The sequence below is a fragment of the Ursus arctos genome, unplaced genomic scaffold (genome assembly GCF_023065955.2).
Source record: "Ursus arctos isolate Adak ecotype North America unplaced genomic scaffold, UrsArc2.0 scaffold_27, whole genome shotgun sequence".
Taxonomy (NCBI): domain Eukaryota; kingdom Metazoa; phylum Chordata; class Mammalia; order Carnivora; family Ursidae; genus Ursus; species Ursus arctos.
In genome coordinates this window covers 2,788,467-2,800,924 of record NW_026622952.1, presented here as the reverse complement: position 1 = coordinate 2,800,924, position 12,458 = coordinate 2,788,467, and the positions used below count along the sequence as shown (strand labels likewise).

The following is a 12,458-nucleotide window of genomic DNA, read 5'->3' as shown; positions in this document are numbered from 1 at the left end:
TAGTACCGGGCCCAGGGGAATCTGGTTGCTTCTCTTGTTTGCGCACGGCAGAGCGCCCCTGTCCCACATGGGGGCTGCAGTCTACACTCTCTCCCTCCCTTCAATGCTATCCCAGAGCTGCACCATGGTAGCAAGTTTTAAGAGGCTCGATGTTCCCATACTATCCTATGGGGAGGCTTTCTGTGTGAGTTGGGGGTGGTGACAAACAGAGTCAGGGGACTGAGTGCCATCTCTGTCTGTCAACAGTTCCTAAGAAAAAGATGACAGAGAAAAGTAACAGACTCCATATCCACACTGACCTAGCGGTAACCTCCTTGGTTGACCACCATCTTCACCTTCTTTTTTTTTTCTTAGATTTTATTTATTTACTTGTTGTAGAGAGGGAGCGAGCACAAGCAGGGGGAGCAGCAGGTAGAGGGAGAAGCAGGCTCCCTGATGAGCAGGGAGCCCGATGAGGGACTTGATCCTAGGACCCTGGAATCATGACCTGAGCTGAAGGCCGACGCTTAACCGACTGAGCCACCCAGGCGCTCCGCATCCTCACCTTCTTTCACTTCATTTATCCCAACATCACCGATCTCCCTGCTGCTCGTGTCCTCCACCACTCCTGCCTTTGCATGGTTCTTCCTTCCCACTGCAACTCCACGTTCCCGTTTGTCTACCTGGCAAACTCCTATTCTTCCTTCAAAGCCTCTCTGACTCCTTGGCATTTTAGCCACTCCCCAGACGAGCAGCAATGTGGGAGTAGGCACCCGGATTTACTCTGCTCTGAGTAGCCTGCTCCTACTGGAGCTCCTACTGGAGCAGCTCAACAGACGTTTGTTCAGTGAATGCGTCACTGATGGAAACATCCTGAGCCCGTCCTGGCTGGCACTTGTGACCCTCAACTATAACCTTCTATTTACAAGCTGGACTTGCTTTCCCAACCTCTGAGTTCTTCAAGAGAAGGGGATGAATGAAGTTAGTCTCTTGCAAGGAGCTCGGGTCATTCCTTAGAAGTGCTCGATCCACGCTTGCGGAATAAATGAAGTTGCAGAGAAACAAGACGGTCTTCTTACCACCAGCTCATGGAATCCAAACTCATAAAGCTCGGAAGATATTCCAGGTAACCTCCAGACCTCAGCTTTCTGAGTTATAAAGTGAGAGTCGAACGTCATGACCTCCTCTTGGCTCTAAGGCTCTTTAATTTAGAAAGGTAGCAATCGTCACAATCGCCAGAGCCCAACAAATCCTGATGAAAAGACCTGGCATGCGGCCACTGTGGAAAAGATTCCTCTCGAGCAGAAACTCTTGGTACAGGTGCTCCATTTATAGAAATGCCTAAAACCCTTTACCTTCAAGATAAACCAGTACCCAGCAGCGATGGGCTTCATGTGGAAGGCGCATGTGGAAACTTAGAGAACATCGATGGAACGTGCATGGTTTCCCACGCCCTTGTTGGTTGTGCGTTACACTGGAAATCCCTTGTGTTTGCATGATCATTCTGCTGCTCGAGCTTCTGATACTTCAGCAACTATGGCCGCATACTTGACTGCTGGGGCTGGTGCCAGCGTTGGAACCACCAGCATGCAAGAGAGTCATTGTCCCTAAGAACGACTATTTCACCATGCTCTTAGAAGTGACAGCACTCAGGGGTGTCTGGGTGGCTAAGTTGGTTAAGCGTCCGACTCTCGGTTTCAGCTCAGGTCATGATCTCAGGCGCTGTGCTGAGCATGGAGCCTGCTTAAGATTCTCTTTCTCTCTCTCTTTCCCCTTCTCAAAAAAAATTTTTAATTTCATTAAAAAAAAAAAAACGACAGCACTCAGATGGGCTAAGTGTCAAATACATAGCTTGAATCGGTGGGTACAATAGGCTTAGCAGCTGCTGGTTGAATTTATAGAGCACATACTGTATGCCATGCAGAATCCTGATTAGAAGCACCACATAAAACAAAGTCCTCCTACATTTTAGTGAAGGAGACAAGGACAAATGAAGAGACACAGAGAGGCATAGTAAGTCTCATGGTACTCAGCACTGTGGAGATAAATAAGACAGGTCAAGGGGACAGAGGATGCTTGCGATGTTCCAGGAAACCTCTCTTCTACTCTCTGCCTTATGACAGTACTGTAGACATCGAGGCTTCTCTTTTGGGCGTGAAATTTTCTCCTGGGGTCACAAGTAACTTTCTTTCCTATCAGGAAGGCCAACTGAGCCAGGGTTTGTTAGAGTTATAAGAATAGAAGAATGGGGCACCTGGGTGGCTCATTGGTTAAGCGTCTGACTCTTGATATCGGCTCAGGTCCTGATCTCAGGGTCGTGGGATCAAGCCCCACATGGGGCTCCGTGCTCCCCAGAGAGTTAACTTCTTCCTCTCTGTCCCTCCCTCTGCTCCCTGTCTCTCAAACAAATAAATAAAATCTTTCTTAACATTTAAAAAAAAAGGAATAGAAGAGAAAGCTAAAACAGTGAGGGTGTTTGCCAATGGACTTACAGCTTGTGGTTCCCAGTGGAGCATCTGTGTTCCTGTGTTTACCCGACAATTCTAGGAATTCAGGAAAACAGAGCCTCTGACTTGCTCTCCTCTTCTTTTCTTTTAATTTGGCTAACTGGCAAATATGTAAAGTCAATTGGATCCGCCCAGAAAATATGTGGTTTTTTACTGCTATGGCTCCATAATAAAATATTTTGAGTTGACATAAGTAATAATTCTGGAAATTGGCCATACAGAGCTGGTATTGGTATGCGACACAGCCTGGGCTGAGCAGGTGGACCCCGGCTCCTACACGCCCCTGTGTGGTGTGTGCTGAGACCGCAAATCAGCACGACGACACTCCAAAAGGCTAGGGAGGGAAGTCATCTGGCTTCACCACCTCTGCTATCTCCCCATTATTCCAAGCCTCCGCGTGGCTCTACCTGGTGCATTGCCTCAGCCTCCTAACCAGTCCCCCTGCTTTGGTCTCTGTGCCTCAAGCAACTCTCCACCCAGCAGCCAGGGCTGGCGATCATTTAAAAACTTAAATTGATGCGGCGCCTGGTGGCTCAGTCGTTAAGCGTCTGCCTTCTGCTCACAGCATGATCCCAGGGTCCTGGGATCGAGCCCCGCATCGGTCTCCCTGCTCTGCTGGGAGCCTGCTTCTCCTTCTCTCACTCCCCCTGCTTGTGTTCCCTCTCTCGCTGGCTGTCTCTCTCTCTCCGTTAAATAAATAAATAAAATCTTTAAAGAAAAAAAAACAAACTTAAATTGAATGGAGCATCTCCCGTGTAATATCTTTCAATGGCTTCTCAACATCTTTGGAGTCAAACCTGAGTCCTCACCATGGCCTGCGAGCCTTTGATTTGGCCTCGGCAACTTCAACCACCTCCGCTTTGATCATCCCACTGCAGCTACACTGTCCTTCTTGCTGTTCCCCAAACACCAAGCTTACTCTTGACCCCAGGGCCTTTGCACCTATTTACCCCTCTTCCAGGATTGCTCTTCCCCAGAAACCATGTGGTTCTCCCTTACTTCTTTTGAGTCTCTCAAAAGTCATCTCCTAGAGAGGCCTTCCTTACCTACCCCATCTGCAACAGGCACCTTTACTTTTCTCCTCCATGCTGCCTCTCATTTGCTGACATTATACATTTGCTCATTTTCTTGGTTATGGACTATCTTTTCTACCAGCATATAAATGCCACAAGAGCACAGGCTTTGTCTGTTTTGTCTATCTTGTTTGGTGCCTAGAATAGCAGCTGGCACAAAGTAGGTGTTTAATAAATACACGTGGACCAATCCCCACAAAGACACTGGTGGGATTACGTTCCACATGTCTCTCATCCCTGTTTTCACCAGCCAACGCCAGCATCTGACTTCCTCGAATGCTGAGTGACTTCCAGATATCTATCTTTGGGTTGGACCTCTTATCTGAGTGACAGGCTTAACTATCCCATTGCTCATTATGTAGCTGCACTTAGATTCCTGAAAGACTCCTTAGCAGGATGTCTGCGCAGCCCCGATCTCGTGTCCTCCCCCTTCCACCCCGAGTCCTCCCCAGCGTTCCTCGTCTCAGTGAGCGGTGCCACCCTCCACCCCCTGCACAAGGCAGACATCTGAGGGTCATTCTCAAAGTCTCCTTCCCTACTTTCCCCCATGCCATTCACACCCAGGCCTGTTCACCTTGTTCCATCTCCACAGCCACGACCCTCATCCCAGCTACCGCCATTTCTCTCCCAGGATGACGTGACTGTCTGCAACTGGCCTCCGCTATCTAGCCCTGGGCCCTTCCATCTGTCTTCTACGCAGTGGCCAGCGTGATCCTTCAAAGCACACCTCTGATCACGTCACTCCTGAGCTTGAGTCTGTGGCCCGCTTCCCTCTGCTCTGGGGCTAAAGATCGGGATCCTTAACATGCTTCCATAAGCAGGGTGGATATTCCAGGACACGCAGAAACAGCTGTACCGGCTGCTCAAAGCTGAACTGCCTCCATTCCTCTGGAATACCTCCGAGAGCCATTGCGTCAAGTGCCCCCCACCCCTGCTGCTCTGGCCACTCTGTCCCTTCCCCCAGATTCTTCCCCTCAGTTAGCAACTGCAGCGAGGCGCAGCAGGTGAACAGCCCCCCCGCCACGCAATGTGGCCCTGGGACACGCTATCCCAGCTGACTGTGGTGACGATCACCCCTGCCTATAGGGCCCAGCAAAATCCCAAATTCTCTGCAGCCTCATCTAGAGCCTCTTACCTCTGCACTGCAGCCACTCTGGCCTTCCTTAAACTTTCTGTGCTTTTTCCTGCCTCAGGGACTTTGCACAGGCTGTTCTCCACGATTGGATTTTTTTCAAGATTTATTTATTTATTTGCGAGAGAGAAAGAGAGCACGCATGCACGAGAACAGGAGGAGGGACAGAGGGAGAGAATCTTCCAGCAAACTCCCGGCTGAGCACCGAGCCCATGGGGCTCAATCTCATGACTTGAGATCATGACCTGAGCCCAAATCAGGAGTCAGATGCCTAAGCGCCTGAGTCATCCAGGTGCCCCTATGATGGGAATGTTCTTCCCTTCCTTCACATCATTAACTTCTACTTGTCCCTTACCTCAACTATTTCTTCCTCATGACAGCCTTCTCTGACTTCCAACTTTAGGGCAAGTCTCATATATGCTCAAAAAATCCTACGCCTCTCCTCCACAGTTCTGAACACACTTCGGTTTGCCTACAATTTATGTGATTATTTAATGAATAGCTCTCACTACCAGTAGACTACAGTTCAGAGAAGATGAGGACTGGGACTTTTCTTTGTGCTATCAAATCCCCGAGGCCTAGCACTCCATCCACGTGTGGAGATAGATGGGAAGACACTGGCTACGTGGGTCTAAAGCCTGCCTATGGCTTGGCTCAATGAAAACGTCAGGCATTCACAGAAAGACACCGGTGCATGCACGTGCGTATATGCGTCTTTATGTGTGAATTTGTTCTTTTCTATAAATATAATAATGACGACGATCAAAATTAGTAGACATAATCCATGCATTAAGGAGGCTGCCCTGAATATTCAGATGTCTCTTACATAAGTCAAGAGTTCCTCTTTTCACACTGCTTAGCGTAATTACTTCCTATTATGGCGAGACACACTTACTCTTTCCACCAAACATACTATTTGAAAGTGTGTTACTTATATAAGGATTAGCATTTGCTGTGTTACTGCTATCACAGGCCACTAGCTCAAAAGATTCAAGCCAAAGCATCCCCTCAACCCACGGCCCCGGGCAGGAGCCTGCTTTTAGTCTCAAAACAATGAAGGCATGTTCTGAGAAGCTAGGGCCAGGCCCCTCATGACGCCAGCCCTGTGAACGCTGTAAGGCACCGGCTCTGTCCCCACGGCAGCACTAATGTGTTTAATGAGGGCGCCGGCTCGGCTCCTATGGCCCCTCCCCCGCCCATTCTTCACTCCGGAGCACAAGGCCAACGGCCCTCCAGGGCCCGCATGAAGCCTGGCGGCATGGGCTCTTCCCAGGGCCTCCGTCGGCCGCTTCTGCCTCTGCACAGCCACAGAGCAGGAGACTTGAACGCCCCAAGATCCCGGGAGCCAGGCAAGGGGCCCTGGGCATAAGCCAGCCCCGAGGGGCTTTGCAGGACCCCGAATCCTTCCCTTTTCTCCACCCTGACATTCATGTCCGTGCTTGCAGCCATGTCCTCTCAGAAAGGAGGCCGGGTTTAGCCAGGACCGCAGACACCTTTCTGGGACCGGAGCATCCCTTTGGTGCTTGCAGGGCTCAGCGGTACCTGTCCTTGGCACTGAGCCCATTGGAAATAGTGTCATAAAGTGCAAAAATGCTCGCCGTGTCAAGATGAACCCCAGAGGTGCCCCGAGGAGAGACGCCAGGGGGTCGAGCCAGTGACACCCGGGGCCTCACCAACAGGAGACCAATCAGGACAAAGCCATTTCCCCAGCGTCATCAAAATCTTCCAATTTCACACCGAAAATAAGCCCTGGCTCAAGGCTTATGAGCATTCAGTTGTCCCCATTTCTGCTAAATGGATTCCTCTGAGAGCTGGCATCTTAACCCTTGGAAGGCCTGTGAAGGTTCGGTGTTCCTCGGGCAGAACGACACTGCGGAGAAGCCCTCCTCTGCGTTTCTGCTGCGGAAGCCTCGGAACCTTCCAGGCGGACAGAGAGAGCCATCCCCTTGCCTCTGGGGGGCTGGGACGACACAACTACAGCTGTTTGCGGGGTGCGCTGTTGAAGCCAGGAGCCCCTCTCCTGAGCCGCTCCGATACCAGGACTTGCTCCCTGTCCCATACTTTGCTCCCACATTCTCTTCCCTTGAAAGAAATGGGTTCGCAGGTCCAATCTTTTCCAGAGGCCACGCCTGGGCTCTGTGTGTTTGGTGAGAGTGGCCGCAGATGTCCTCACTGTGTGTCGGTACACTTGGGTGGAGGGCTGGGAGGAAGGGAGGAGGGCTTGCCACCCCTACCCCTCCACAGACTCAAGGCCAGGGCACGTGCTTGTCTCCCCTCTGAAGTTCACTGCCATGGGCTGAACATCACACCTGCTTTTACTTCCTACCTAACACAGCACCTGTTCCGAACTCTCTGATCTTTGAGCTATGAATTTACACCACAGAGGACCAACTGAATCCAAATGGGGTCCTGTCCTAAGATAAAGAGCAAGTGGTATGTTGCATTTTAAGCAGGGTGGAGGGGACAGCGAGGGGACAGGTGGTGAGAAGGCAGGGGGACAGAGGCACATTGCCTTCCGGGAATTTGCCCCTGCCGGCTTGTAAAAGCAATCTAGTGCAGTACGACACGATGAGCCTCGAAGACGCTACACTACATGAAAAGGACAAACACTGTGTCATTGCACCTACAGAAGGGACCTAGACCGTCGGATTCGTAGAGACAGAATGTAGTTGTGGTGGCCAGGGGCGGGGGGCGGCTGGAGTGGGGAGTTTGCGCCTAACAGAGTTTCAGTGCTGCACGACAGACAGCGTTCTGCAGATGGATGGTGGTCATGGTTATAGCACAACATGAATGTACTTTATCCCACTGAGCTGGACACTTAAAAACGGTTAAGATGGTAAATTCCATGATCGTGTATTTCATCACAATTAAAAATAATTTAATGGTTAAAATGGTAAAAAAAAAAAAAAGGTATGATTGGTAAATGTATTCTAAATTAGAAACTGATTTAGCACATGTACCCCAACAACTTAATTGGCTGGCCAAACCAAACAAACCAAACCAAGGTCATCCAATCCACGAGCCCAAGCTACACCCCTGTTCTCTTTCTAGATGATAGTTTCCTCTCTGTTCAGTCAATTCCTAGACCTTCGCCCCAAACCTGACTCTTTGCCCTCCGATCTGACCTGAACACACGAAGTCTCCTTACCACCCCCACCTGACACCAAACCCACCACTTAGCACCGGGAACCTCCAGAGAAGCCGCTCAAGCCACGGCGGCTCTCAGCCTGAGCCAGACTCGCTTTCGTCCACACCTGACAGAGCAAGGGAGCTGTCATCACGACTTCCTTCTCAGCACAGCGAGAACCCACAAAGGCTGCTAGTGGACAAAGGAGATTTAATGTCACCACTGACACACATCCTTCAAAGGCCCTTCCTCCTGCCCCGTTTCAAAGGCCACATATTCTAAGACCACAGCAGGAACCAAGGCAACTTCTGAGGGAAGAGGCAGCAGGGGATGGAGCCTGGGCTTGGCCCACACTGTGCGGGCATCAGTCCTTCTCCATGGGGCCCTGGACCGCGTCTGGGATGTGAACACCAAGGTTAGGGCCTTCAGCAGGCAGAAACCCTAGGGGATTTTTGAGGTCACTGGGAAAAGGTGAACAGAGGCAGATTAAAGCTGTCAGGAAATGGCAGTGGGCAAGAGCCTCTCTTCAGAGACCATATGCCTGTCCCCATCCCACGTACCTGGTTACAGGTGTTAATGTCTACGCCATTCCGCAGGTGATCCAAAGCTTTGTCCAAGTTCCCTGATCTTGCTGCCCTCAGAAAGCTGGTAGCAGCATCGGCCTGTGAGGAGAAATGGCAGGCTGTGAGTGTGCTCTGTGGTGATGACTTCAAGATCCCATTCAAGCCCTGGGCTGCGAAAAAGGGCCAAAGTCTTGGCCGCAGCCCCTACGCCCTCCTGTTACAGCACTCCGGAGCCCCACCCCCTGCCCGGTGCCCACCGTGGCACCCAGGTGTCGGACGGGCCTAGAGTCCCTGACTAGACCGTTCTCAGGTCTGTAAAGTGAGGCTGCTTTGAGCCCACCGTCCTTTCTCCTTGGTATCTTTATAAAGATACCAAGCAAACCCTCTTGGCTAGGGCCCTGGATGGACCAGTCTTTGAGAGGGACCCCGTTTCAACCACAATCGTTCAGCACTGCCTCGTGTCTTACTGCTTCAGTGTTTCCAAGGGCTCCTCGTTCTTACAGAAGAGCCTATAGCACGTAGCCCCTGACTCTAGGGAGCTGGGGATACAGGCATCATAGGAACCTAACAGGTGTATCTGGGCGCTATTCTGTGGTTTGATTTTTTAACTACACAGCACATAGCACTTACTTACTCTGCACTACGAACCATTATCAGCACTTCACATTTACTATCTGTTCACATACCCGCAGAGATATGCATTTAATACTCATTTTTGAAAACCCCAAGAAGTAAGTAGTATTGTGGTCCCCCTTTTACAGATGAGGAGCCAAGGCTCAGAGAGCCGACGTGACTCGTGCAGAGTCACACAGCAGGCAAGAAGCAGAGCCTGGGCTCAAACGCCCGCAGCCCGCCTCTGAAAGCCGTGAACTTGACCTCCTTGCTCTGCTGCCAACTTAACGTGAGCTTTAGCTGGCAGACGCCCCTCTTGAGCTCTCGTGAATGAGAGTAAAGCAGTTCCTTTCCGTAGCTGCTCTGCCGCCGACACCATGCCCATCAAGACCCCGCCACCAAGAACGTTTGTCTGTACTAAAGCCAGCCAGAGAGAGTGAGAGGCGAGGACAACACAGCCTGCGAGCGCAGACCAGCGTGGCAGAAGAACACTGTTGCAGTGGGGGGCTGGCTCAGAGCAGGAGCCCCGCGCTTCTCGGGCACCTTTGCTCCTCTTCCCTTATCTGCTGGGGGTTAAGGCCTCTCTCCTACCCTTGCTGTGAAGCTGAAAGGAAATAATATAGACTCGATAGTTACTGTATCAGCCCAGGGGCTGAGCTCTGTGCTTGGCACAGGGTGCGTACCCAGGTGGGTAAGGGCGGTCACGTGACACGCCATGAAGCATGTGCCGCCAGTCCTCCAGGAGACCCACCCGTACCTCGTGGTTCCCTCTCCTTTCAAGGATACTCTGGCTCCTTCCTTCACGCTCCCTCCTCAGAGAACGTGCCGTAGTGGGCGAAATGGTGGACCCTACAGATAGCTCTGTGCTCGAATGCCTGGAACCTGGCAATGTCACCTTATTTGGAAAAAGAGCCTTTTCAGATGTACTTAAGTTGTGGGTCTTGAGAGGAGACCCATCTAGATTACCTAGGTTGGCCCTAAATCCACTGACAAGTATCCTTATAAAAGATCCAACAGAACACACGCTCGGAAGAAAACCCGATGGAAAGACGGAGGCAGACATCAGCGCGGTGCGGCCACAAGCCAAGGAAGCCAGCAACCAGCAGAAGCTGGAAGAGGCGAAGAACAGATTTTCCCTGAAAGCCTCCAGAAGGAGCACGGCCCTGCATTACCTTGATTTCAGACCTCTGGCCTCCAGAGAATAAATTTCTGTTTTTAGCCTGCAAGTTTGCGGGGACTTGTTACAGCAGCCACAGGGCGCTAAGACACAGGCTGCCACTGCTCTCCCTGAACACGGTGTCACACACCAGCCCACAGGCAAACCCTGACCCCTCCCCAGAGCCGGGCCACATGCCTCTGCCAATCTAACAGTCAATCCATGGCAGAAAAGACTCCCCAGCCTCACAGACACTGCCTTCACCCCGGAGGGCTGTCCCGCCCCTCCCCTCCCCTCTTGCCACCTCCAGCCTCCAGTCCTGCAGGAGAAGAGCTGCTTCCTTTCTCTGCCTCCCAGCCAACCCCACTCCACCTGCCTTGCCGATCTTTTGAAAGTCCTGATTTCCTGCCAACCCTCTCATATTCCAGGCCCCACATGCCCCCACCCCAGCCCCGTTATAGAAGCTCAAACCCAAGCTCTGCGTCTGCCTGTTCACAACAGACACACACTTGAGGGGGGGCGCCTGGAGGGGGCAGCGCAGTCGCTTTGTGTCCGACTCTTGGTTTTGGCTCAGGTCGTGATCTCAGGGTCCTGGGGTAGAGCCCTGGTTGGGCTGTGCGCTCAGGGTGGAGTCTGCTTAAGACTCTCCCTCCCTTGGGGTGCCCAGGTGGCTCAGTCGGTTAAGCATCTGCCTTCGGCTCAGGTCGTGATCTCGGGGTCCTGGGATCATGCCCTGTGTCGGGCTCCCTGCTCAGTGGGGAGTCTGCTTCTCCTCTCCCACTGCGTGCTGCTCCCCTGCTTGTGCTCTCCCCGACACCCGTCAAATAAAATCTTTAAAAAAATACTGTCTCCCTCCCCCTCCGCCCCCCCAAAATAAATAAACAAATCTTTAAAAACAAAAAACAAAAACACCATACACACACTTGTATCTCACTGCCCCCAACACAGCTGGCAGAAGAATCCCGTTCTCTTTCCTTCTTTCTCCTCCCGTGGCATACGCAGGCTGTCTGCCTCCAGGCCCACACCCAGATTATTCAAGGGAACCTGCAGCCCTTTGACACTCTCATTTGCTAATTCCAATCCAGGTCCACTCGGCTCCTATTTCCTCTATGATGCTGTCCCTGGACACTCAGTGTTTACCATCTTTAAATCTAGAAACAAGAGCTTGATTTTTTATTTTAAAAATGTATCTTAAATACATCTTTCTCTGTCTCCCCAGCCAAACTGTTTACTTCTTGGGTCAGGGACTAGATTTTCTACCTCTTTGGAAATCCTTCAAAGCTTAAAATGTCTGCTAGACCACGATCCCCCTTGGCCAAAAACACAAGGCCCTGAATGTCCCCATTAGCTCCTCGGCTAGGCATCTGTGGTGGGGGAAATATCTCAGAAATGAGGATCACTCTGTTGGTTCCCCAAGAGCTAGTTTCCCAGAGCAATCAGACTCCAGGTTTAATCCATCAGAGAAATGTCTCTTTGTACCTGCCGAATCAGAAAGTCTGTCTGGATTCAACTATTAGGAAAAATACTAAATGATTCCCCAAGAACGACAGTATTTGAGAGACATATCTCCCACCTATCCCACCTACCCACACTACCTTCCGCAGCACAATGATAGGATTCAGGACGGAAAGCTGAGCATGGCGGGTAAAAATAGTGCAACGTGATACGGCTTGACTGTTTGGGGTGAAGCAGAATATTTATGACAGATAAACAGACAGACAGACAAGCAAGCAAATAAATAGAGGGTAAGGAAAGCCCAATTGAGAGTAGGCTGCAGAGGCCAAAATAGTTTGTGTGGTTTGTATGCTGTAAGAATGAAATTACAACAGTAATTGGGCAGATGTCTTACCAACATGGTATCTTTCCATCCTTACTGCAACCGGTCAGGGAGGTACAATTAACATCCCTATTTTAGAGGTGATGAAGCCGAGGTTTGGAGAGGTTAATAACTTGCCCAGGTTCTGCAGTTAGTTAATACCCAGGGATTCAGCCCAAGACTCCCTGATGAAAGCCCGTCCGCTGCCTTTGACCCCGAGATGCATCGCCAGCAATTTCAAACCTAAGGCAGCCCTGACAGATTGTAGGGCCTGGGAGGAGCCACATGCCTTTGCCAATCAAACAGTTAATCCGTGGCAGGGATAGGGTCCCAGGCAGGTCCCAGCTCTAACCCTGAGGGCTGTATTAAGCCCAAGACAGGCCTCGAGAATGGGACCATCTCATCCCAGTCCTTCCTTTTGGGGACAATAAAACCAATGGTAAGAATAAAGTGACTGGCTAAAGTCACCTATATAGTTAGAGGTGAAGTTCAA

At 51.1% G+C, this 12,458-nt stretch overlaps 1 protein-coding gene across 5 annotated transcripts in view; it reads right to left on the bottom strand.

Moving 5' to 3' along the window:
- Window positions 1–12,458, bottom strand: part of ANK1 (ankyrin 1) — a 210,984-nt gene that overhangs the window by 85,715 nt on the left and 112,811 nt on the right. For all 5 annotated transcript variants that reach the window (XM_057303493.1, XM_057303492.1, XM_057303494.1 and 2 more), the window contains exon 2: window positions 8,379–8,480. In XM_057303493.1, the coding sequence (XP_057159476.1) occupies window positions 8,379–8,480 (102 nt within the window). The remainder of the gene's footprint in view (window positions 1–8,378; window positions 8,481–12,458) is intronic.